The sequence below is a fragment of the Eretmochelys imbricata genome, chromosome 2, assembly GCF_965152235.1.
Source record: "Eretmochelys imbricata isolate rEreImb1 chromosome 2, rEreImb1.hap1, whole genome shotgun sequence".
In the NCBI taxonomy this organism is placed as follows: Eukaryota; Metazoa; Chordata; order Testudines; family Cheloniidae; genus Eretmochelys; species Eretmochelys imbricata.
In genome coordinates this window covers 146,869,217-146,896,390 of record NC_135573.1, presented here as the reverse complement: position 1 = coordinate 146,896,390, position 27,174 = coordinate 146,869,217, and the positions used below count along the sequence as shown (strand labels likewise).

Here is a 27,174-nt window from a genome sequence, read left to right as displayed (position 1 = left end):
ACGAGAAGCTGGATATGAGTCAGCAGTGTGCCCTTGTTGCCAAGAAGGCCAATGGCATTTTGGGATGTATAAGTAGGGGCATAGCGAGCAGATCGAGGGACGTGATCGTCCCCCTCTATTCGACATTGGTGAGGCCTCATCTGGAGTACTGTGTCCAGTTTTGGGCCCCACACTACAAGAAGGATGTGGATAAATTGGAGAGAGTCCAGCGAAGGGCAACAAAAATGATTAGGGGTCTAGAACACATGACTTATGAGGAGAGGCTGAGGGAGCTGGGATTGTTTAGCCTGCAGAAGAGAAGAATGAGGGGGGATTTGATAGCTGCTTTCAACTACCTGAAAGGGGGTTCCAAAGAGGATGGCTCTAGACTGTTCTCAATGGTAGCAGATGACAGAACGAGGAGTAATGGCCTCAAGTTGCAGTGGGGGAGGTTTAGATTGGATATTAGGAAAAACTTTTTCACTAAGAGGGTGGTGAAATACTGGAATGCGTTGCCTAGGGAGGTGGTGGAATCTCCTTCCTTGGAAGTTTTTAAGGTCAGGCTTGACAAAGCCCTGGCTGGGATGATTTAACTGGGAATTGGTCCTGCTTCGAGCAGGGGGTTGGACTAGATGACCTTCAGGGGTCCCTTCCAACCCTGATATTCTATGATTCTATGAGTGCAGGTGGAATGATGACATCATCACGTGATGAAGAAGCCCCAGTTGGGACTGAGAGAGCCAATGGTGCCGGCAATACTGGTGGTATGGAGGGCACTGGAAGAGTTGAAGCTCCGTGGGGATCCTCCTAGACAGAGGGTGGGTCCACAGAAGGCAAAGATGGGAGGTGGCGTGGGCATGAGGAGAGGCCACGGCGGCAGTATGGGTCCCAGGCGGACCAGTAGGCAACGCATAAGGGTTGCCTGGCATGGGCATCCCTGTGGATAGGTGAGCCATGGTTCGGCTTTTGGGTCATAGTGAGGCAGACAGGGCCGGCAGTGGGGATCTGGGCTGTTGAAATGAGCTGGCGAGAAGGCTGGGTCCTGTTCTGAGGACCAGTCTGACACCAAAGATGGATCTGGTAGAGGCAGGGCTTAATTAATACCTGTAAACAGATTTAAAGCTTATCTCAGCAGAGAAACCATAAAAAACCTGGCTTCCTGTGTGTGGGTGGGGAAACTGAGGGACACTGCCTCATGGCTTTAATGGCTGGATGCCAAGAGAGTTATAACACAAACTGCCTTTGAGCTAATCAACGACTAACCGTCTTTCAGTAAACTAAGAGGGGAGGCGTGACGCTTGGGGGGACATCCAGAACCTCCATATTCATCCTTGTAAAATGACTGCATGGTATCCAATGCAAAATTTGTCGTGTCGGGTGTCTTTGGAAGGCTCATGATGCACTGAGCATTGTTGTTATAGTAAGGTTACAGGTTATAATTTCATGAATGTAGTTATGAGGTTGAAAATGTATCCTCATGGCTTAAAATAAGCCCAGGCAAAAAATTCTCCAAGAGCTGAGATGCAGTTCACACCTCATCAGGGCATGTATGGGACAAACCCAGCCCAGCCTCACAGGAACAAAGGATGCTGGCCTAGACAGCAACAAAAGAATCTGGGAGACTCTCAAGGGAGTCACCCTCCTTCCTTTGGTCAGTTTGGAACTGCAATGAGGTAATGCTCACCTGACTCTGAAGGGTGGGGTGGAGGGGCCAAAGCCAAGAGGGAAGAAGGAAAATGATAAAAGGGAGAGACGTTTGCCATGCTCTTCCTCTCTCTTCTACCTACATCTACAGACACCACATCAAGCTACTGAAGCACTGATCAAAGGGGAGAGCCTGGCTGAAGAGCAACCAGCCAGTCTGTGGTGAGAAGCATCTAAGTTTGTAAGGGCACTGAAGGTGTTGAGATCAGCTTAGAATGCATTTTGCTTTTATTTCATTTGATCAAATCTGACCCATTATGTTTTGACTTATAATCACTTAAAATCTATCTTTATAGTTAATAAATCTATTTGTTTATTCTACCTGAAGCAGTGCATTTGGTTTGAAGCGTGACAGAGACTCCCCTTGGGATAATAAGCCTGGTGCATATCAATTTCTTTGTTAAATTGACAAACTCATATAAGCTTGCAGCGTCCAGCAGGCATAACTGGATACTGGAAGACGGAGGTTCCTAGGGCTGTGTCTGGGACCAATGGTATTGGCTAGTGTCATTCGCTTGCAAGTAACTGGGATGAGTTTACAGGCCAGAGGCTGTGCGTGAACAGCTCAGGAGTGGGGGTTCTCACAGCTGAGCAGGGTAAGGCTGGCTCCCAGAGTCAAGGATTGGAGTGACCTAGCAGATCACTGGTCCAGACAACACCAGAGGGGAACATCACAGGGAGGTTGAGGTTGGATATTAGGAAAACCTATTTCACTAGGAGGGTGGTGAAGCATTGGAATGGGTTACTTAGAGAGGTGGTGGAATCTCCATCCTCAGAGGTTTTTAAGGCCTGGCTTGACAAAGCCCTGGCTGGGATGATTTATTTGGGGTTGGTCCATTGAGCAGGGGGTTGGACTAGATGACCTCCTGAGGTCTCTTCCAACCCTAATCTTCTATGATTCCAAGGCCAGAACGGACCATTGTAATCATCTAGTCTGATCTCAGGCCATAGAACCTCCCCAAAATAATCCCTAGCTTTTAGAAAATAATTCCTAACTTTTAGAAACACATCCAGTCTTGATTTAAATATTATCAGGGATGCGGAATGCATCACAAAGCTTGGTAAATTGTTCCAATGGTTACTTACTTTCACTGTTAAGAATTCACACCTTATTTTTAGTCAGAATTTTTCCATAGCTCCAACCATTTTATCGTGTTATATCTTTCTCTGATAGATTGATAAGATGGGTGAACTAGAGTGCCTCGTGTTAAAGGAGGATATTGATATAACAGGCATCACAGAAACCTGGTGGAGTGAGGACAATCAATGGGACACAATCATTCTGGGGTACAAAATATATCGGAAGGACAGAACAGGGCATGCCGGGGTGGAGGGGGTGGCACTATATGTGACAGAAAATGTAGAATCAAATGAAATAAAAATCTTAAATGAATCCACATGTTCCATAAAATCTCTATGGATAGTAATTCCACGCTCTAATAAGAATATAACAGTAGGGATCTATTATCGACCACCTGACCAGGACAGTGATAGTGATAATGAAATGCAAAGGGAGATTAGAGAGGCTATCAAAATAAAACTCAATAATAGTGGGGGATTTCAATTATCCCCATATTGACTGGGTACGTATCACCTCAGGACGAAATGCAGAGACAAAATTTCTCGATACTTTAAATGACTGCTTTTTGGAGCAGCTGGTACAGGAACCCACAAGAGGAGAGGCAACTCTCGATATAGTTCTGAGTGGAGCAAAGGATCTGGTCCAAGAGGTAACTATAACAGGACTGCTTGGAAATAGTGACAATAATATAACAACATTTAGCATTCCTGTGGTGGGAAGAACACCTCAACAGCCCAACACTGTGGCATTTAATTTCAGAAAGGGGAACTATGCAAAAATGAGGAGGTTAGTTCAACAGAAATTAAAAGGTACAGTGACTAGAGTGAAATCTCTGCAAGCTGCATGGACACTTTTCAAAGACACCATAATAGAGGCTCATCTTAAATGTATACCCCAAATTAAGCAACACAGTAAAAGAACTAAAAAAGAGCCACTGTGGCTTAACAAGTATGTAAAAGAAGCAGTGACTGATAAAAAGGCATCTTTTAAAAAGTGGAAGTCAAATCCTAGTGAGGTAAATAGAAAGGAGCAGAAATACTGCCAAATTAAATGTAATAAGAAAAGCCATAAAGGAGTTTGAAGAACAGCTAGCCAAAAACTCAAAAGGTAATAACAAAAATGTTTTTTAAGTACATCAGAAGCAGGAATCCTGCTAAACAACCAGTGGGGCCCCTGGATGATCGAGATACAAAAGGAGCACTTAAAGACAATAAAGTTATCGCAGAGAAACTAAATGAATTGTTTGCTTCAGTCTTCATGGCTGAGGATGTTAGGGAGATTCCCAAACCTGAGCCGCCTTTTGTAGGTGACGAATCTGAGGAATTGACACAGATTGAAGTGTCACTAGAGAAGGTTTTGGAATTAATTGAGAAATTTAACAGTAACAAGTAACCAGGGCCAGATGGCATTCACCCAAGAGTTCTGAAAGAACTCAAATGTGAAATTGCAGAACTATTAACTATGTTTGTAACCTGTCCTTTAAATCAGCTACTGTACCCAATGACTCTAAGATAACTAACGTAACGCAAACATTTAAGAAGGACTCTAGAGGTGATCCTGGCAATTACAGACCAGTAAGTCTAACGTCAGTACCTGGCAAATTAGTTGAAACAATAGTAAAGAATACAATTCTCAGACACACAGAAGAACATTAATTGTTGCACAAAAGTCAACATGGTTTCTGTAAAGGGAGATCATGTCTTACTAATCTATTAGAGTTCTTTGAGGGGGTCAACAAACATGTGGACAAGGGGGATCCAGTGGACATAGTGTACTTAGATTTCCAGAAAGCCTTTGACAAGGTCCCTCACAAAGGCTCTTATGTAAATTAAGTTGTCATGGGATAAGAGGGAAGATCCTTTCATGGATTGAGAACTAGTTAAAAGACAGGGAACAAAGGGTAGGAATAAATGGTAAACATTCAGAATGGAGAGGGGTAACTAGTGGTGTTCCCCAAGGGTCAGTCCTAGGACCAATCCTATTCAACTTATTCATAAATGATCTGGAGAAAGGGGTAAACAGTGAGGTGGCAAAGTTTGCAGATGATACTAAACTGCTCAAGATAGTTAAGATCAAAGCAGACTGTGAAGAACTTCAAAAAGAACTCAAAAACTAAGTGATTGGGCAACAAAATGGCAAATTAAATTTAATGTGGATAAATGTAAAGTAATGCACATTGGAAAAAAGAACCCCAGCTATAAATACAATATGATGGGGGCTAATTTGGCTACAACTAATCAGGAGAAAGATCTTGGAGTCATCGTGGATAGTTCTCTGAAGACGTCCATACAGTGTGCAGTGGCAGTCAAAAAAAGCGAACAGGATGTTAGGAAGCATTAAAAAAGGGATAGAGAATATCTTATTGCCCTTATATAAATCCATGGTACGCCCACATCTTTAATACTGCAAACAGATGTGGTCCCCTCATCTCAAAAAAGATATACTGGCATTAGAAAAAGTTCAGCAAAGGACAACTAAAATGATTAGGGGTTTGGAATGGGTCCCATGTGAGGAGAGATTAAAGAGGCTAGGACTTTTTACCTTGGAAAAGAGGAGACTAAGGGGGGATATGATAGAGGTATATAAAATCGTGAGTGGTGTGAAGAAAGTGAATAAGAAAAAGTTATTTACTTGTTCCCATAATATAAGAACTAGGGGCCACCATAATGAAATTAATGGGTAGCAGGTTTAAAACAAATAAAAGGAAGTTCTTCTTTCACTCAGTGCACAGTCAACCTGTGGAACTCCCTGCCTGAGGAGGTTGTGAAGGCTAGGACTATAACAGGGTTTAAAAGAGAACTGGATAAATTCATGGAGGTTAAGTCCATTAATGGCTATTAGACAGGATGGGTATGGAATGGTGTCCCTAGACTCTATTTGTCAGAGGGTGGAGATGGATGACAGTAGAGAAATCACTTGATCATTATGTGTTAAGTTCACTCCCTCTGGTGCACCTGGCATTGGCCACTGTCAGTAGACAGGATATTGGGCTGGATGGACCTTTGGTCTGACCCAGTATGGTCATTCTTATGAAGAGTCCATTATTAAATATTTGTTCTCGGGCGCAATCACTTGAAAAAGAAATTTCAGTAACAGCAGATAGAGCATTTTCAGAAAGATTGAACTAAAGATATTAGTTTGTCTCTGCTATACTATTCATCTTCTTTTGGCATACAAACAATAAACATTCTGTTAAATAACATTTTCCAAATGTCAAGTAAAGATGAGACAAAATATCACCAAAATGTTTCAGAATTTAGAACAAAGGCTTGACATACTGAAACCAAGAAACTATTAGATTAATTAAATTTAGCATTAGGAAATAACAGAGTTCAATATTGCAAATAAGCAAAATGAAATTTATTTGAATTTTGATAAAAACTTGCTGAAAGAGCAAAATTCGGTAACCATAAAAAACAAAGTCAAAGAGTCTAATGCTCATATTCATTGAAATGAAAATATACAATTATCATTACTTGATTATTTCCCTCTACCGCACAAAAATTATATTAAAATTCATGGATTTTTAAAACCAGAAGCAACCATTATGATAATGTAGTCTGACCTCCTGCATAACACAAGCCAAAGAATCTCACCCAGTGATCCCTGCATCAAGTTCATAACTTTTGGTTGCACTAGAGCATCTTTTAAAAACATATCCAATCTTTATTTAAAAGACTTCAAGTGATTGCGAATCCACCCTAGGTAAGTTATTCCATGGGTTAATTACCCTCACTGTTAAAAATCTGCACTTTATTTCTAGTCTGAATTTGTCTAAAATTCAATGGTTGGAAGTTGAAGCAACGGTGTCATTAACATCGACTCCAATAAACACACTAATTTCTTTTAAATGAACACTCTGTGTAAAAAAATTCTTTGGCCACCAACCTTATTTACAGCTTCCACGAGTGTTCTCATTTCCTTCTCAATATCACTGACAAACTTTAAATCTTTCCTGAAATAATAAAGAATTATAATTCACCTAGTATACAAGATAAGAGATAAATGTAGCATTTACCTACCACATATGTACATTGATAAATGCAATACCATTGAATAAATTAGGAGGGAGAGGGTTAGAGTGAACAGCCAATCAGCACAGGGCAGAGAATGTTCAGGCAGAACTGTAGGAAGTACTGTGTTCGGAGGTATCTGCTTTGCGTGCTTCTGCTCCTACAGGCTGGAATGTATGGCTGGCTCTTCTCTTTAAAGGGGCACCACCTGGGTCCTATTCAACCATGGAGGGAGGGAGGGTGTGGTGTGGTGTGGTTCCCTTGCACAGTTCTGGGTCCAGTAATGGATGTACTCTGGCTCTCTTTAGACACAGTCCCCACTGCCTGAGAAACCAGGGAGATGCCTGCTGAAGGATGTCTCCTTGGTTTAGGCTGTCTGTGCCGCACCCTGTGAAGGAAGGGGAGCTAAAGTGAATCCTGCTCCAGAGAGATCTATTGTGCGGGACCCTGTTTTCTGGTTGCAGAAAATACAAAAATTTCTGAGAATATGTCTACACTATGAAATTAGGTCAATTTTATAGAAGTAGATTTTTAGAAATTGATTTTATACAGTCAATTGTGTATGTCCCCACTAAACACATTAAGTTGGCGGAGTGCGTCCTCACTACCGTGGCTAGGATCAACTCATGGAGCGGTGCACTGTGGGAAGCTATACCACAGTTCCCACAATCTCCGCTGCCCATTGGAATTCTAAGTTAAGCTCCCAATGCCTGATGGAGCAAAAACATTGTCGCGGGTGGTTTTGGGTACATGTCGTCAGTCTCCCCTCCCTTCCTCCCTCCCTCTGCGAAAGCAACTGCAGAAAATCATTTCGCACCTTTTTTTCTGGGTTACCCATGCAGACGCCATAGAACGGCGAGCATGGAGCCCGCTCAGCTCACCATTGCTGTTGTGAGCATTGTAAACACCTCGTGCATTATACTGCAGCATGTGCAGAACCTGGCTAAGAGATAGCAGCACATGGACGATTGTGAGGAGGACATGGACACAGATGTTCCTGAAAGCACGGGATGTGGCAATTGGGACATCATGGCAGCAGTGGGTCTGGCTGATACAGTGGAACACTGATTCTGGGCGGGGCAAACAAGCACAGACTGGTGGGACCGCACAGTCTTGCAGGTAGGGGATGATTCCCAGTGGCTGCGAAACGTTCGCATGCATAAGACCACTTTCCTAGAGCTCTGTGAGTTGCTTTCCCCCGCCCTGAAGCACAGGAATACCAAGATGAGAGCTGCCCTGACAGTTGAGAAGTGAGTGGCGACAGCCCTGTGGAAGCTTGCAATGCCAGACAGCTACCGGTCATTCGGGAATCAATTTGGAGTGGGCAAATCTACTCTGGGGACTGCTGTGATTCAAGTAGCCAATGCAATCACTGACGTTCTGCTATCAAGGGTAGCGACTCTGCGAAATGTGCAGGTCATAGCGGATGGCTTTGCTGCAATGGGTTTCCCTAACTGTGGTGGGGCGATAGACGGAACGCATATCCTTATCTTGGCACCGGACCACCTTGCCAACCAGTACATAAACTGCAAGGGGTACTTCTCAATGGTGCTGCAAGCACTGGTGGACCACAAGGGACGTTTCACTGACATCAATGTGGGATGGTGCACAACGCTCGCATCTTTAGGAACTCTGGGCTGTTTGACCAGCTGCAAGAAGGGACTTACTTCCCAGACCAGAAAATTACTGTTGGGGATGTTGAAATGCGAATAGTTATCCTTGGAGACCCAGCCTATCCCTTGCTCCCATGGCTCATGAAGCCATACACAGGCAGCCTGGACAGTACTAAGAAGCAGTTTAACTATAGGCTGAGCAAGTGCAGAATGGTGGTAGAATGTGCCTTTGGATGTTGTGACAGACCCAGAGCAGTGGGATACAGGAGTCTGGTAGAAGGCAAATATACTGGCCACTGGATGAATAGTTTTCTGTTCCCTGAGTGACCAGAGCAGGGGCTGACCTAGAGCAATCAGGAACCTGCTAGAACCAATTAAGACAGGCAAGCTAATTAAGACACCTGGCGCCAATTAAGAACTTACTAGAATCAATTATGGCAGGAAGGCTAATCAGGACACCTGGTTTAAAAAGGCCTTCCCATCAGTTAGTCGGAGGGGGTACGCAAGGAGCAGGGAGAGAGAAGGTGTGCTGCTGGAGGACTAAAGAGTACAAGCGTGATCAGGCATCAGGAGGAAAATCCTGCAGTGAGGAAAAAGGAGATGCTGGGGGAAGGCCATAGGGAAGTAGCCCAGGGAGTTGTAGCTGTCATGCAGCTGATACAAGGGACATTGTAGGCAGCTGCTATCCACAGGGCTCTGGTCTGGAACCCGGTGTAGAGGGTGGGCCTGGGTTCCCCTCATCCCTACAACTCCTGATCGGACACAGGACAAGTTGACCTGGTCTGTGAGAAACACCAGAATGGAAGGTGTATTTTGGAAAGGGATCTGGCCTGTCCCAGACCCACTAGGTGGTACACAAAGACTGCGGGGATTGTTCTCCATTTCCCCAATGCTGGCCAGTGAGGAGGTTAGCTGAGTGAACGGCAGGTTTGAGCCTCTAGCAGAAGTGGCCAAACTGAGGGCTGCTGTGAACCTCTGAGGCGAGCAAATCTGCCAAAAAGCGCAGGACCCACCAAGGCAGAGGAGGAACTTTGTCACAAAGTTCAAAAGCTTGCTGGCACTGTTTGCTGATTAGGTTAGACCTCAGCACAACCAATATTCCCATTGTTATTACTGCTTGCTGTGTGCTCCATAATATCTGTGAGAATAAGGGGGAGATGTTTATGACAGGGTGGGAGGTTGAGGCAAATTGCCTGGCTGCCAGTTTTGAACAGCCAGACACCAGGGCGATTAGAAGAGCACAGGTAGGCACGCTGTATATCAGAGAGACTTTGAAAACCAGCTTCATGACTGGCCAGGCTACAGTGTGACAGTTGTGTGTTTCTCCTTGATGCAAACCCGCCCCCTTTGTTGATTTTAATTCCCCATAAGCCAACCACCCTCCCCCCTTCGATCACAGCTGGCAAAGGAAATAAAGTTACTATTGTTTTGAAACCATGCATTCTTTTTTTATTAATTTAAAAAAAAAGGGGGGGGGGGGAATAACTGATAAGGTAGCCCGGGTGGGGTAGGGTGGGGTGAGGGAGACGGGGAGGAAAAGGGCACATTGCTTATTGTAGCCACACTGCAAATCAAAACTGTTTGAATGACAGCCTTCTGTTGCCTGGGCCATCCTCTGGAGTGGAGTGGCTGGGTGCCCGGAGCCTCCCCCCGCATTCTTGGGCACCTGGGTGAGGAGGATATGGAACTTGGAGAGGAGGGCAGGCGGTTGTACAGTGGATGCAGCAGCGGTATGTGCTCTTATTGGCTTTCCTGCAGTTCCACCAGACGCCTGAGCATGTCCGTTTGCTCCCCCATTAGCCTCAGCATTGCATCCTGCCTCTTCTCATAGTGCTCACTTAAAGCTTTCCTGAACTCTGCTACTGAATGCCTCCATGAATTCCGCTATGCCCTATCAGTGTGGAAGGACTGCATGAGCTTGGAAAACATGTCATTGCGAGTGCGTTTTTTTCGCCTTCTAATTTGCGATAACCTCAGGGATGGAGGTGATATGGGGAACACGGAAACATTTGCACCTGCAGGGGGATAAAAAGAGAATGTAAAATTTAAGATGATACTTTTCTGAGAACAAAAGGGAGACTCTTTCACAGTGAATCAAGCAATTCACAGCAGGCAGCACATGTGCTTTAGGTACAAGGTCACATTTGGCCTTTTATATTGAGCGCCTGCTGGTATGGTGACACATCACACACAGCTGGGCAACAGAATTCGGTTTCCAGGCAGCCATGGTAAGCCAAAGGGTACTTGGCTTCTAATGCCTTCATAACATGTCGAAATGTTTTCAAACTGCAGTGCCTTGCTTTCCCATAGCAAGCAATGCTGGTTGGGTTTGCCATTTAAAAGAAGGGGCTGTGGTTTTCGGGAGGATGTGCAGCACACACTTCCCTCAACCCCTCTGCGTGGCTATTTGGGATGATCCCTTCACCCTTCCCCCACTGCGTGGCTATGGGATGATGCCTTTTAGCCAAGCACAAATAGCCCGGCATGAACGGGGTCCTTTTACTGTTCCCTTACAAAAATTCCCCTATTTCAACAGGTGACCATGAATGATATCACTCTCCTGAGGCTAACACAGAAAGATAAAGACCGAATGCTGCTTGAACGTGATCAAAACCCAGGACCATTTGCTGCTATGCTTTGTGCTGCAACGATTCCAGACTACTACTGGCTTGGCATGGTAAAGTGACCTACTGTGGAGGACAAAATAAGTCAGCCCTCCCCTGAAACCTTCTGCAAAGGCTTTCAGAGTACCTTCAGGAGAGCTTTATGGAGATGTCCCTGGAAGATTGCCACTCCATCCCCAGACAAAGTTAACAGACTTTTCCAGTAGCTGTACTAGCTGCGAATGCATCCCAAGTCTTCAGGGCAAATCAAACATGAAACACTGTTGCTTTTAAACCCTGTACTGTAGTTACAAATGTGTACTCACCAGAGGCGCCTTCTCCGCCTTCAGGGTCGGGGATCCCGCCTTGTGAGGGTATTGGTTCCAGGGTGATGAAAAGGTCCTGGCTCCCGGGGAGAACAGATTCACCACTTGCCTGCTGTGCTTTCTCCTCCTCCTCGTCCTCTTCCTCATCCACAAAATCTTCCTCTGTGTTGCGTGAGACTCCCCCCTTGCAGGTGTCCATGGACAGCGGTGGGGTGGTGGTAGGGTCCCTCCCTAGAATGTCATGCAGCTGATCATTGAAGCGTCATGTATGGGGCTCTGACCCAGAGCGACCGTTTGCCTCCTTTGTCTTTTGGTAGGCTTGCCTGACCTCCTTGACTTTCACACGGCACTGCTGTGTGTCCCTGTTGTAGCCTCTGTCCATCATGCCCTTTGCAATTTTGGCATATATATTAGCATTTCTTCTTTTTGATCAGAGTTCTGTCTGCACAGATTCTTCTCCCCATACAGCAATCAGATCCAGTGTCTCTGTTCGCTCCATGCTGGAGCTTGTTTGTGATTCCTGCGGGGACTGCATGGTCACCTGTGCTGCTGAGCTTGCCATGCTGACGAAACAGGAAATTAAATTCAAAAGTTCCTGGAGCTTTTCCTGCGTACCTGGCTATTGCATCGGAGTTGAAAGTGCTGTCCAGAGCGGTCACATTGGAGCACTCTGGGATAGCTCCCGGAAGCCAACAACATCTACTGGCGTTCGCACTTCCCCAAATTCAACCCAGCAAGGTTGATTTTAGCACTACTCCCCTTGCCAGGGAGGAATACAGAAGTCAATTTTAAGAGCCCTTTAGGTCGACGGAACAGGGTTGCTTGTGTAGACGCATTCATTATAAAATCGACCTAACATGGCTAAATTCGACCTAACCCTGTAGTGTAGACCAGGGCTGAGTGTAGAGGAATCAGTGCAAACTTGTGGCTTGTTCTTTCTGGGTTTATAGTGCAGTCTGTGAACATGGGTGGGGTACCTAGCAATGAAATTTTTTTTCCTCGTCTAATGCCACCTGGGACCCATTGTGCTCAGGGAAGTAGATGCTGAGGTAAACCCTGCCTATAACAAGGCTGCATCCTATCTTTGTCCACCAAGCTGCACTCTGTGAAACAGAGCAGGGACTGAGGCCACTGAGTTCTCAGCCAAAGAGAAAGGATGGATCTATTTCCGCTAAAAAGGACAACCCTTGGGCAGTACAGCAGTGATGAGGCAAAGTTAAGTTCTCACAACCATCCCTAATTCGGCACTTATTTTTTCGGTGTTTTTACTTTGAAATCTTAATTGTTTGAATATTATTTTAAAATTCGTTTCCACACACATTGACTATCCATCACATTTAACAAAATGTTAAATTATCTTCTTTCCCTTCTTGAAAAAAAATCTAAAATGGTATGGTTCAAATAACGTTACCTAAGTGAAATACAATATATGAATTTAAAAGTTATATTAGATCTCCACTCTTTGCGTCATGCCTTACTTATGTGATTGAGTGTGGAATGTTTCAGAGCTCAAAATTCAAGCTATTAAACTACTTCAATAGCAGCTGGTGTGTTTACCTGCATACTAATGAGGCATAACATGGTTAACTGCTTCAGTCATCCCTTTGTTAGGCAAAACAAGACACAGAAATTACATCCCCAAATCTGAGGGAAAGGTGAATGAGTGGATGGGAATCCTAGAACTGCATCCTGTGAAGTCTCAAGTGCCCTCCCAGTGGGAGTTGAGGGCATCTTGCAGGCTTGAGCACATAGTAACCAATATATCTTCTAAGAACAAGAATTACGGTAAGTAATTTTCTTTTTTTCAAGGAAACTCTGGGGGGTGTCTGGAATTAGGAAGACAGCAAAACCAGCAATGGTGTCTACAAATCACAGTGTGACATCAAATAGCAAGTAATAGACACAAAACTATAAAAATATTCTCTCCACTCAAAATTATGTACACAAAAGGCTAGAGAATGGAAATATTCATAACATAAAAAGGGGTTTGGAACACCAATACACCACCGATAGGCCAAACTTGGATTCTTGATATGACAGTGAGTAGTTCCTTAAAAGCATAATACAAAACAACGAACGTCCCATGCTAATCTCATGAAAAGGAATTGATCTGAGGGGTCCAGTTGGTAGAGTAAGTACTTTTTGATCTGCAAAAGGTATACCTAGTATTCAAGGGGAGATTCAATAAAGCAGATCAGTCATTTGGTATTTGATTTGGGGATTTAAAACTGGGAATACAAATGGAATGAATACAGAAGGAGATTATGGGAGACAGGAGGGAATTAGGGAGGCAGTGGGGGATTGATATTTTTCTTTATGAAAATTTACAAGCAGATGTTTGTGTCATATGCACATATACAGTTATGAAAACAATACACTTAATAATAGGACATTTGCCATAAAGGGTTTATATGATCAGATAGCCTCTTCATGTGTTTAATGCCCAAGGATTGTCTATGATCCAAAGCTCACTCAGGTGAATGGAAATACTTCCATTGACCTCAACAGGTATTGGGTCAGGGAAAAAAGTTAGTTGGTCTGATGATTTTAGTGATAATCTATTCAAGATCAGACCTAAGGTGTATATAATGTGTATGTAACTGCCCCCCCATATTTACATTTTGGATATGTCAAATTATTACCAGTTTAAAAGAGAGACACACCGATATCTTTGAATGTTAAAGGATTGAACTAATGTAATAAGAAAAAAAAAGCACTCTTGGAACTAAAAATACCACTCTTATTATATTACTTCAAGGACTAATTTTCAGAAGGGGCACATTGTAGACATGGAGAGCAATTCACAGAATTCCAACACAAAATAGGTTAGTGCTGCCCTTGTTTCCTTGCCTATCTATCCTAATAACTTAATAGTTAGGCTGCTGAAGAGAACTGCACCCAGAGGAGCAAGATTATACATTTTATTCACATGTACATCATTTATATTTAATGTCTACAAAAAAAATTACCATTTAAATCAGAGAAGGTTAAGTGCAATAAATTAGGATCTCAACAAGAATGTGCATCTTTGCTTCTGAAAGAGGATATTTTATATTTTATTTTAAAAAATTGGAAAAATAGTCACGACAATAGGACCAACTGACTTGGACTGCCTCTAAGACCAACATATTTAAAGTTCTATGAGTTATTGGCTATTGTTTTGGAACTATGGGACAAGACTGAAAATCATCTGAACAGTATCATGTTGGGGAAACTTGCTTGAATTTTGTTTAAGAACTGAACTTTTGCTATATTTCAGATTGTGTCAAAATTGCTTAAAGTTACCTTGATTTTGAGTTAAGCCTGTCTGGGGAAAAAGAGCTACTGGAAAACTCAGAGGATGGCTGTTTTTTTTTTTGTTTTTTTTTTTAAAAGACTCCAGGTAATTGGTATCAAGCCTAACGAATCACAGGGAATGTTGTTTTTGAGATTTTATCAATATACCATAACCAGTCCTACATTTGATTTTGTCTGATCAGACACTGGCACCTATCACTGTGAGAGGGTACTTTGTCCAGCAATGGTCCTGGACACCCAATCCAGCTTTTCCAAACTGACCTCAAAGAGATCAAGAGATCTTGTCTATACAAAGAGAGGTCCACAACTCCATATTTACCTTCCTCTGAACCAAAAAGACAATTTAGTCTCTTTTCCCTTCTCCTATCTTCCGTCTGTTTGGTAGGGGAAATTGTCTTGCAAAACAGTTTTGTAAATAAGATTAGGACATTTTAGTTGCAACTTATTATTTCAAATGGAGGTTAAGAAATAAAACTGGTTTTGTAAACTTCCATTTTTTTCTGCACGCTTAGGTTAATTAACTGCTGAAAAACTTCATGAATGCATCAGTATTAACAATGAAAAGCTAAACAGATTTTCACACTATAACTTGGTTAATATGTAAGTTTTCTATATACATAGTCCAACTTTTTCAAAAAGAGGGCCCTAAATTTAGGCTCCCTTAGATTTGAGGTATCTAAGAGAGGTTTTCAAAAGCATTTATGTGACTTATGAACGTAAGTCCAAATGATCTGAAGGTACAAACCCTGATGAATGGCTGTAGCCTAGATAAAGCATTCTTGACTTTTGGAAATTCAATATATTGGAAGGGATATTGATTGGAAATATGGCAGGTGCTACTGCTTGTCAATTTTGTGTCTCTTTTGTATTGTTCTCACAGCAAGGGTGTTAATGAGACCCTGGACTTGTCTTTTTTAGCATAGATGACCATTGGGACGGATAGCTCAGTGGTTTCAGCATTGGCCTGCTAAACCCAGAGATGTGAGTTCAATCCTTGAAGGGGCCATTTAGGAATCCGGGGAAAAAATTGGAGATTGGTTCTGCTTTGAGCAGGGGGTTGGACTAGATGACCTCCTGAGGTCCCTTCCAACCCTGATCTTCTAAGATTCTATGATCTTAATGATTGACCTCACTCCTCCCCCACTCTCAGCACTGTGGCTGTGGCAGGTAGTGAGAGATGCCCAGTCTAAGTTCCCTGCCCAAGTCACAGCAATGGGCACTTGTGGCATGTATGGAGCATGTCCACTGTCAGCTCCCCACCCCATAGCAGTGACCTCAAAAGGAGGCAAGCTAACTTATTCATGTGCTTTTGTCAATTCCACTAGGTGCCTGTTTGTATACCTGAGTCATGGATTTTAAAGCACTTTCAAGCATTGTTTCTTAAGTTTGAGCAAAACTTCCATGTTAACTGTAGTATGACAAGGGCAACCCCATAACAAATTACAAGGGTTAACTGAATAAATATACATAGTTATGTCAGCCTATTTAATAAAACCTTAACACACAGTGACAGCTATGGGGTGCAAAAGCAACAATGTTGTAACCATGTATTCCAACATATACCTTGCATCTTCTTTTAAATTATCACTGTATTTTGATCCAGAAGAACGGATATTAAAAGGGTCAGAATTATCACGGATATGGAGAGCTTCAGCAAAGCGTCTGCAATTTAGAAAACAAAATTTTAAATGTAAAGATGGCTTTTCAATGACCAACTTATCCACTACAGAGAGGGACCAATGCTACAGATAAACAGCTTTTTGCAGGAAACTTCCTAGTTGATATATTTGGAGCTATTTCATTAAATTAGAAATAATTTGAGAAGACTTTTGATGGGAAAGGTGTAAGATTTTAGAACATGTTTCTAAAATTAATAGTTTATTGATCATCTAGTACAGAATACTATGGGGATGATCTTGACATTTTATCAGTTCTCTGCTTCACATGGAAAAATGATCTTTTTCATACAGTTTAGATACATCCAGTTAATACTTTTGTGAAAAAGCATACCAACCCACCTGTTCCTTTCAAGGGCGAAACACTCTTCATTACACTGCAACCTGGATTATCAAAGAAAAAAATAACATTAAAACATTTCTGTATGCTTTTAAGTAACCTTTCAAGGCGGGGAGATATCTCGGTGGTTTGAGATAATCCAGGGTTATGAGCTCAATCCTTGATGGGGCCATTTAGGGATCTGGGGCAAAAATTAGGGATTGGTCCTGCTTTGAGCGAGGCGTTGGACTAGATGACCTCCTTAGGTCCCCTCCAACCCTGATAGTCTACGATTCTATAATGACCCAATAAAATCAATCATGTTTTTATGGCAAGATTATTTGGTTACATTCACACAATTACAAGCAGTTAAAGGGTCTGAGTCAATATCCACTGAAAACAATGGAAAAGTTTCCCTTGACTTCAATGTGTATTGAATCAGGTCCTAAACAATTAGCTCCTTGCTTCTAATCTAAACAAACTTTTACATTTAAACAAACACACACACATACACACTCTCTCTCACTATGCTAAAAGAAGATTAAGGTTGCAAAGTTAAGGGGCTCAAAATTTAAGAAATGCTAGAATTAAAGTTGACTATGGAATCTTCATTCAGCTCCCTTGTGTGTATTTCTTAAGGGCATGCTTCTGCAAAGCCTATGACAGAGTCCTATCCAATACAACACAGGAAGTCTGTGACAGAGCTAGGAATAGAGCGCAGCTATTGTGCATCTCAGTCTGTGCTACCTACATTCAACCTAAAGATTACCCTGGACTCAGTTCATAGGTAACTGTGAAATTCTATGGCCTAGGACATATAGGAGATCAGTCTAAAGAGCATTATGTGTCTCTCTGCAAAACTAAACTGGTCAATCTCATATGTAAGAGCAGGCATAAAATGAGAATAGGACTAACATTGGTGAACAGATGGCCTTGCTGTGCTGCAGAGTCCGGATGTGAGGTGGCAAAGTTTCTCAGTGCTCTGCTGATGTTGTCAAGATTTGGTGGCTTTCACATTCATACAGATAATAAGCTTCATGAATCAGCTCATGATTTGATAGTCACCAAAGGCCTCTGTCAGGTAGTTATTGGTTTAAATGGTTGTTGCCTTTAACCTAGTATTTGGGTTGGGACTATGGATGAGGAAGTTAGCTACTCTATCTCTGTATCATTACCTCCGAAGGTTTAGACCTGGGACTTTGTTTTGATGATCCACCCTCTGAAACTGATGGATCCAGATCACACTATCAACGGCTTCTTTCTCACAGGTCACATTGGGGGTTTACAGAAGATCTGTGACTGATGAAGCAAGAAGGAAGATGAATTCTGGTAGCAGATATCTTAGCTTGTCTCTGAACCCTCTTCAATTTATCATCATCATTCTTGAACTGTAGATATCAGAACTGTATACAGTATTCCAGCAGCGGTCACACCAATGCCAAATATAGAGGTAAATAAACCTCTCTACTCCTACTCAAGATTTCCCAGTTTATTCATCCCAGGATTATTCATTAATTTTTTTGGCCATAGCATCACACTGGGAGCTCACATTCAGCTGATTATCCACCATGATCCCCAAATCTTTTTCAGAGTCACTACTTCCCAGGATAGAGTTCCCCATCCTGTAAGTATGCCATACACTCTTCATTGCTAGATATATACATTTAGCCATAGGAAAATCCATATTGTTTGCTTGTGCTCAGTTTATCAAGCAAATCCAGATTGCTCTGAATCAGTGACCTTTCCTCTTCATTATTTATCACTCCCAACCAAACCAACCCTGATATATTGGGGTTTACAATAGCGGTCACTGGTCAGTGTGATCAATTTGTTGAAAGAGGTAATTGATTATATAACTGACGATTATTACTTGTGCAGCCATATAGTTCCAGAATTCTTCAAGGTATCGACAAAGTCACATCATGTCTTACTCTTTCCATCTGTTTTGTTTTTGATTCACACATTTCAGTTCCACGTTTCAATACATTGCCTTTTCACAAACAGTTTTCCTGGCAGTATCTGAGAGATGCCAACTTTAGCAGCAGCTTCCTGATAATTACTCTTTTGATCACAGTATCCAACAATACTGATAGTCTCTAAGGTGCCACAAGTACTCCTTTTCTTTCTGAGGAGAAAAGTGTGTGCTTCCTCAAGCAGTGACCCAAAGCAGGCAATGGTTCTCTAACAGACAAGCAGCAGTGCTGCAAACTTCCTCAGGAGCAGTGTCTGGCCCAAAGCAGGCACTGTCTCCGTAATAAACAGACTCTCCTGCTGAGAGGAAAGAGGGAAAGAAGCTCAGTGGCCTATCATGCAAAAGACTTGTTACAATATCTAACTTTCCTTTCTTCCACATAAAAGAAGAATGAGATTGTTAACTTGTACAGATTTTTTCAATAAAAACCATTATGCTTCAAAGATTTCTATGGTTAATTGCCAAGAAGTCAATTAGGGCACTCCCCAAAGCTCATTTGTAGACCACCAATGGTCTGCAGATTACGGGTTGAGAATCACTGCCCTAATAAACTAGACAAAAAGTTAACTATATGCAAATGTGGGAATAACCCAAACCAGAGGTTTCTTCAGTTCTGAGAGGACACATTTGCAATAAGATCAAGTTGTTTGTTCTCACATACTGAAAATTTTTTTTGGAGACTGATGAGAATTAGCAAGCAGTCCATCCAAGAAAAAAAGAAAAAAGAAAAGGTTGGGGAGGGAAAAGAAAGAAGGAAATGAGATTTCAAGGGAAAATAGCAGATTGGAGGACCCAGTGACCAAGTGCAGTATCTGAAGAAGCCGTTACATATACTTTGTATTGCTTTGTACGTAGAAATTACCAGCTGGGTTGTGCCCAAGAAGCAGAGAGATCTTGTGAAATATTCTCAGACTAGACACTTTTTACCTTTTGCATAAACAGACTAATCTGGAGAGGGTTGTCCCAGTACTTTGAGTGTGTTCTTTCCAGCAGAGAAGACAAATATCTGATTTTTGAAAAGGTTTAGTCTTGTCCAGGTACAATTTGATTGCTCTTTAACATTCAAATGCTGCAATCTGATCTCTTTAAGATGAAAAAGTTTAGGATAAAATGTGAGAGAATGTGACCCTGATGAGGAGTTTTTCTTGGACTGTTGATTACTCAATACCTTATGCTTCTGCTATTAGAGTCAGAATATCTTGAAACTATTTGAAATCTTCTAAGGGAGAAACTGGAGTACTCTATCATGCTATCCTTGGGAGAAGAGAAGGAATTCTGAGGATTCTGGCCTACAGGCACTGCTCCAGTTTGTTATCTAAACAGGAAGATCCTGTGTTCTCTACCTGAGGTGCTGATGAAACCATGACTGATGTTATTCTTAATACCACTGGAGCTGAACCTACTATGGTTTATTTATGAACTGTAGGTGCTGGAGGTATAATTGCTCTAGGGTTCTTTCAGTGATTGTGGTTCAGAAATTTTGCATTGGTTGAGGCTCACGAAAGCTTATGCCCAAATAAATTTGTTAGTCTCTAAGGTGCCACAAGTACTCCTTTTCTTTTTTCATAAGAGAGTAGTTAGTCTGGGGGTTCCTATGAAGGAGGGTCCATGCTGGCAAGACACCCCATCGAGGTCCACCTCCATAAGGGTAAGGCAGGGGGAAAAGCTCTTACAGTGGGTAAGGGTAAGGAGATGAAAATCACATCAAATACCTGGATTCAGAGTGAGGAACCAAGTGGTTTTTTTTTTTTCAAAGGTTGAGATGCTTTGGAACAGGAGTCAGAGGTGCGGACAACCCGCACATTCGGTGTTGTATGTGAATTTTCAGAACTAATGAAACTATAGGCTTTGGTTTTGGGGTGAACTGAAATTTCCTCCTGTGAAACAAAGGACTCATTTGGATCATCAAGACTGGTGGTTCCAGGTAAGGAACGGATCTGAGAACCTATGCTGTGGTAAGAGATTGAGGCAAACCTTGCAACAGTACGGAGTTCAATAAATGCACCAAAGTATACTTCCATGCGGGGGAATACCTTCCACTGCAAAACCAGAGGCAACAATGTGAGCACCAGCTTGTGTCTTGGTGCCAGCAATAACAACTTGCTCTATGGCACTCGGGCCCCTTCTGTTTCCAAGGTATTTACAGTTCCAGCCTCCTTGGAATCATAACAAGGAGCCTTTACTATCTGTCTGACTTCCTCAAAAGAGGAGAGCCTCAGAAGTGAGACTGTCAAAATCCAAGAGTCAGCAAACAAAGCTGCAGTAAAAATCTGCTCACTGTGCAAAGAAACAGCAGACAGGCTGCCTCCCTGCGGCTCAGCAGGCACCACAGCTGAGAAACAATTTATGCAATCCCTACACCCTGGCCAGATAGGTGAGAGTACAAATAAGGTGTGGTGAGGGGGCATGTGAGGAGTGTAAATTGCCTGACACTTAGTAGCCCTGGGCTGCAAAAAAATTCTGACTTTTTTTTTTTGGTGCTCTTAGGCTGGTTTTTTAATGACTAAGTGACAAACCCAGTTTTGAGATGACCACAAAGTTATCCGTCTGGGGTAAAAAAAACCAACACAGGAAATGTTAAATGTGTAATTTTCAGGAGCACACATCCTTTGTTCCATATCTGAAATACAATTCGGACAGCAGCATGCCTGCATTCAATAAAGTAGGGAAATCATTCTATATAGTAAAAAAAAACCCAAAAAATGAACAAACCCTACAAAAAAAGATTTGAAGATTCTTATGGAAACTGAATGAGAATCCTAAAATACCAGTATTGTTAAATACAGACAGGCTGTTAGAAGTTTTCCTGATTTTATTTGGGACTTTACCCATAATGCTGCACATTTTTTCAGCAACACAGAATCAGAATATCAGGGTTGGAAGGGACCTCAGGAGGTCATCTAGTCCAACCCCCTGCTCAAAGCAGGACCAATCCCCACCTAAATCATCCCAGACAGGGCTTTGTCAAACCGGGCCTTAAAAATCTCTAAGGAAGGAGATTCCACCACCTCCCTAGGTAACGCATTCCAGTGCTTCACCACCCTCCTAGTGAAAAAGTTTTTCCTAATATCCAACCTAAACCTCCCCCACTGCAACTTGAGACCATTACTCCTTGTTCTGTCATCTGCTACCACTGAGAACAGTCTAGATCCATCCTCGTTGGAACCCCCTTTCAGGTAGTTGAAAGCAGCTATCAAATCCCCCCTCATTTTTCTCTTCTGCAGACTAAATAATCCCAGTTCCCTCAGCCTCTCCTCATAAATCATGTGCTCTAGCCCCCTAATAAATTTTTGTTGCCCTCTGCTGGACTCTTTCAAATTTTTCCACATCCTTCTTGTAGTGTGGGGCCCAAAATTGGACACAGTACTCCAGATGAGGCCTCACCAATGCTGAATAGAGGGGAATGATCACATCCCTCCATCTGCTGGCAATGCTCCTACTTATACAGCCCAAAATGCTATTAACCCTCTTGGCAACAAGGGCATACTGTTGACTCACATCCAGCTTCTCGTCCACTGTAACCCCTAGGTTCTTTTCTGCAGAACTGCTGCCTAGCCATTCGGCCCCTAGTCTGTAGTGGTGCATGGGATTCTTCCTTCCTAAGTGCAGGACTCTGCACTTGTCCTTGTTGAACCTCATCAGATTTCTTTTGCACCAATCCTCTAACTTGTCTACGTCCCTCTGTATCCTATCCCTACCCTCCAGTGCATCTACCTCTCCTCCCAGTTTAGTGTCATCTGCAAACTTGCTGAGGGTGCAATCCACACCATCCTCCAGACCATTTATGAAAATATTGAACAAAAACGGCCCCAGGACCGACCCTTGATACTAGCTGCCAACTAGACATGGAGCCATTGATCACTACCTGTTGGGCCAGCTTTCTATCCATCTTATAGTCCATTCAACTAGCCCATACGTCTTTAACTTGCTGGCAAGAATATTGTGTGAGACCATATCAAAAACTTTGCTAAAGTCAAGGAACAACACGTCCACTGCTTTCCCTTCATCCACAGAATCAGTTATCTCATCACAGAAGGCAATTAGATTAGTCAGGCATGACTTGCCCTTGGTGAATCCATGCTGACTGTTCCTGATCACTTTCCTCTCCTTGAAGTGCTTCAAAATTGATTCATTGAGGACCTGCTCCATGATTTTTCAAGGGACTGAGGTAAGGCTGACTGGCCTGTAGTTCCCCTGATCCTCCTCCTTCCATTTTTAAAGATGGGCACTACATTAGCCTTTTCTCAGTCATCTGGGACCTCCCCCGATTGCCATGAGTTTTGAAAGATAATGGCCAATGGCTCTGCAATCACATTTGCCAACTCCTTTAGCACCCTTGGATGCAGTGCATCTGGCCCCATAGACTTGTGCTCATCCATCTTTTCTAAATAGAAAAAGCTAATGTACTCAATGCTTTTTCTGCCTTTGTCTTCAAGAACAAGGTCAGTTCCCAGACTACTGCATTGGGCAGCACAGTATGGGGAGGAGGTGACCAGCCCCCTGTAGAGAAAGTAGTAGTTCAGGACATGCACATTTCAGTTCAACATTTATAGATTGCTAGAATCCCTCCCATGCTTGATTCTTCATGATTACCTTGTTTGCTTCATTTCTTTTTTGGTAATCAGCCTACTAATTTCCACTGAGTCTCCAAGTTGCAGGTCTGTTAGTTTAGTGGCTATGGATATAGCAGCTATTCTGGAAGGAAAAAAAATTGGATTTTACTTAATTCGTATGCAAAAAGATCACTTGTCAAATAGCATGGAACTACAGACTAGTAGTCCAGGTGAGACACCAGAGAAATAAATAAGTTCAAGGAGCCTGCTAGTGTACTCCATACCACTACTATGGAGTGTGGAAAAGGCAAGACTTTTTAAACTGTGTGGCCAGCTGAGATAGTAGGGGACATACACCAGCATAAGAGTCAGAAGCATTTGTGGGAGTGGGAAGTGGTGGCTGACATGCAAGACTCTAAGCTATACAAGAACAGGACTCCACTCCTAACTACCCTTTGTAGAGAAAACACCAAGAGAGAGAGACGCAAACAAGGAATGCATGCAGAAAAGCCGAGGAATGAAAGATGTCAGGGAAATCATCATTTTTGTAGATTTTACACAAAATGCATTTATGTTGCATCTTGGTAAAAATGTAATGTGTCAACTGGGAAGATTGCACAATTACATTCTAAAGCTAAGTTGGATGAAGCCTGGTTTGTGCTTTGATTGAAGATATCAAAGGAAACCCGGGTGTTCAGAAAGTGGTGTGGGAGATGCGGCAGATGGCATGCTATTGAATACATGCTACTGGAGGTGTTAACTTTAAAACATAATGTAAAACTAAGACTCTTACCAGAGTCACTTAAATACCCCATGGCACTTTGCAGAAGAGTAAAGAAGTTAACCCACTTTCTGGTCAAATGTCAGTATCATTTTGGGGGAGGGTTAGCTCAGTGGTTTGAGCATTGGCCTGCTAAACCTAGGGTTGTGAGTTCAATCCCTGAGGGGGCCATTTAGGGATCGGGGGCAAAAAATGGGGATTGGTCCTGCTTTGAGCAGGGGGTTGCACTAGATGACCTCCTGAAGTCCCTTCCAACCCTGATATTCTATGTTTCTATCTGCCTAACTAATATCCCTACAGTTTCATTTGTGAAAAAAATTCTTCATATCCCTGTTAAAAAAAAGTGTAAAACAACTGTCACATTTCAACCCTCATAACACTATATTTTAATTGTGAATAACAAACCCTGAAAATACAGTTAACACCACACTTTGGAAACATTTTAGGAAGAAAAGCATTACACAAACACTAATGAAACAGTATCAACTCTATAGGTAAAAGTTCGAGACAATTTCCATTCTAATCCTAGTCTTGATCACCCTGACCACCAATATCTAACTTTCTGTGAAGAAAAAACAACACTGATTTTCTTCCTGAAATTTCTCATGTTTATAGTGAATCTTAACAGGTGAATTTCTGAAGAAAAATTGAAGTTAATATGGCATGCCAATTTTAAAATAAATTTGAAAGGGAAGAATTTTGTCTTACTTGAGAATTTTCTCTCTTGCCACTCTTCATGTCAGACAGTCTCCACAGTGGAGAGCCACTGTCAGACTATCTGAGATGGAGGGCCCTAGAAAGAAAATACTCAGATAAGAGAATTTTCCCTTCTTCATTTCCTTCATATGGCAGTTTTCACAGAGGCATGCAGAAAGAAGTTAATCATCCTTAGGGAGGGAGGGGAGGATACAACTCAATTATGTAAAAAATTAAGACACTGGGAGGCACCATGTTCCATAACAGACTTCTACTAAATGCATCAGCAGAGGAAAAGATGTTGATTATACTATTTTGAGGAAGTATGGATGGAAGGCCATATAATGGCCCTTACAGACCTCCTCACCCATGAAATTGCTGCTCCTTCCACAGAGTAAGCAGTATTGGAAGGAGCTTTGAATGCCTTGCGTATACCCAAACACCTTTACCCCACTGACAGCCTTTTCACATCCAACTTAATGCTCTTCCATTACCTTAGAATAGGTGCAGTCAATTATTTTTTGTCAATGTCCAAATTTCTTGGTCAAGGTCCAGACTCCACAGAAAATAATAAAAAAAACCCTAACAATGATAAGTAAATGAAAAGGTTTTGGGGTCTGTTCAAAAGTGTCTGGTGGTCCAAATTTTGCCTGCAGTCCACCTATTGACTACCCGTGCCTTAGTGACTACCAGAGTGACAACACCACTTTCTATTATAGGAGGAAGATGATGGTGACCTTGGAAATGAATTCTTGGTCAGTTCAAAGAACTATCATGTTTGACAAAATATGTGTAACTCATGTATCATTGAGAGTTCAAAATCCCCCGGCCAAGGAAAGTGGTTCTTAAAGGGACAGCAAAATGTCTATACCATCTGTAAATCAGGCTATCCTCTTGCCATTAGGGCTCCCCTTGAAGTCTTAAAACCCCTCACAAGTTGTTCTTCCCTGAAATATCTTCTAAAGAAAGGAAGAAACGTTTAAATGAGAAAGATACCTCAGGCTCTCAGAATTTAGTGCAGATGGGAATCTAACTTTGTAGGTTTGTGTGTGTTGTAGAAAACAAAACTTCTTGTTGAGTTGCAGAAGAGCTGTCTAATTCTCTCTTCCCTGTCTGGTTTTATGAGGATGTGAGTAAGATTCAGGAATCCTGCTTGCACCCAAAGGACCAAAAGGACTTAATCACCAAGTCTAAGGTTGAGCCTAATGCAGCCTCCTTCATAAAGGAGCACAATCATACCATCCTGCCAAACCCACATATAAAAGAATTAATCAGACAAAAGTTGGATACAGGGGCCTTAGCCCTGGGAGTGTTGACTGTGACCTCTTAATTTGTAGAGTGATTCTCAATTGGGAGCATACAGGAAAAAAAAAATGAGAACCTAAATAATATCTACTTGAAACTGGATTTCTCTAACTGCTTCTTTTGGGATTTATGCTTCACCTGACTCTTAAGATTTACTGAATGTTCAAAATTCTAATGTAGTTGCCTGGGGACTACTGCAGCTCCACCTGCAGAAACTGGACTTGCAGACTGACACCCTTCCACATATTCTATGAGTAAAATCTTTGGGTAGTATATAAACAAAACTGTCATTGAGTCTGTGAACAAGGGAAATATCCCCTTTCTTCTTCCAGTCAGAGAATCTTCAGACAACCTTGCTTCAGTAGGTTTTTCCTTTTGAAGCTGCTGCTGCTCCTCCAGAAGCTAGTGTAGCGATTATGCATTAGGAAGAGGCTGATTTCTGAAAGTTGGAAAATCAAGGCTGGGTTTCTCTGGAAAATCATCCAACTCCCAAAGCCTCTCTTGACTTTGAGTTTTCATTTCTCAAACCAGTGGAGATCTTCCCCGGCATCACTCTCTCTTGATAGTCAGTCACCTCAAGAAAACTAATACTTGAGAAGATCAGAAAAAGGATATTCTATAGAATTCACTCACTGAATCCAGAACAAGTTTATTCTTTCCCTAACGTTAAAATAAACAAAAACAATATTGTCAGCACCAAAATCCTTTGACACATCAGAAGATGAAGGATGAAATAGTCTATCTCCTACACATCACAACAACAAAGCCAGTTCTGTATAGAGAGAGATTTTGGAAAGTGCATAAGATGCTTTGTGGAACAAAGAGAAAAGATCACATGCAGGCCATTCTAATTCTCAAGAAGTATGTAAAGGGATTAATATTCCAGATGGAAATAGTGAAATTCATCATTACTGCATTGCTCTCCCAGGACTTCAGAATATGAAGATAAACCTCCTGGAGGTCTACTGAAGATATGATCAAAGAGAGTTTCCACAGACACTTCATCTTCTGCTACAGCAGGAAACTTTTTCACTACAAAGACTCAGCTTCTTGTACAGGTATTTCACAAAGATCATGTTATCCCTCCCTTTAAGTGAAAGGAACACGTGATTACCCTTGTCTGGATGGCCGTCTTCTAAGGTCCGATTCACAGGTCAGTACTATGCATGGTCTAGCACCTCTGCTAAATACCTTCAGGAACATGACCTTGAGCAAACTAGAAACAGCAAGCAAATGTACTGCCCTCACAAAGTTGC

General features: G+C 42.2%; 1 protein-coding gene across 6 annotated transcripts in view; it reads right to left on the bottom strand.

The window, feature by feature from the left end:
• Window positions 1-27,174, bottom strand: part of NFX1 (nuclear transcription factor, X-box binding 1) — a 231,236-nt gene that overhangs the window by 29,531 nt on the left and 174,531 nt on the right. For 2 of the 6 annotated variants that reach the window (XM_077810829.1, XM_077810828.1), the window contains 4 exons: window positions 23,177-23,278; window positions 16,635-16,676; window positions 16,180-16,278; window positions 6,653-6,719 (listed from right to left, as the gene is read on the bottom strand). In XM_077810829.1, coding sequence (XP_077666955.1) covers window positions 6,653-6,719; window positions 16,180-16,278; window positions 16,635-16,676; window positions 23,177-23,278 — 310 coding nt within the window. Of the gene's footprint in view, window positions 1-6,652; window positions 6,720-9,881; window positions 10,406-11,031; window positions 11,883-16,179; window positions 16,279-16,634; window positions 16,677-23,176; window positions 23,279-27,174 lie in introns of those variants that run through there. The other 4 variants (XR_013345235.1, XM_077810831.1, XR_013345236.1 and 1 more) reach the window with 4 other exon arrangements.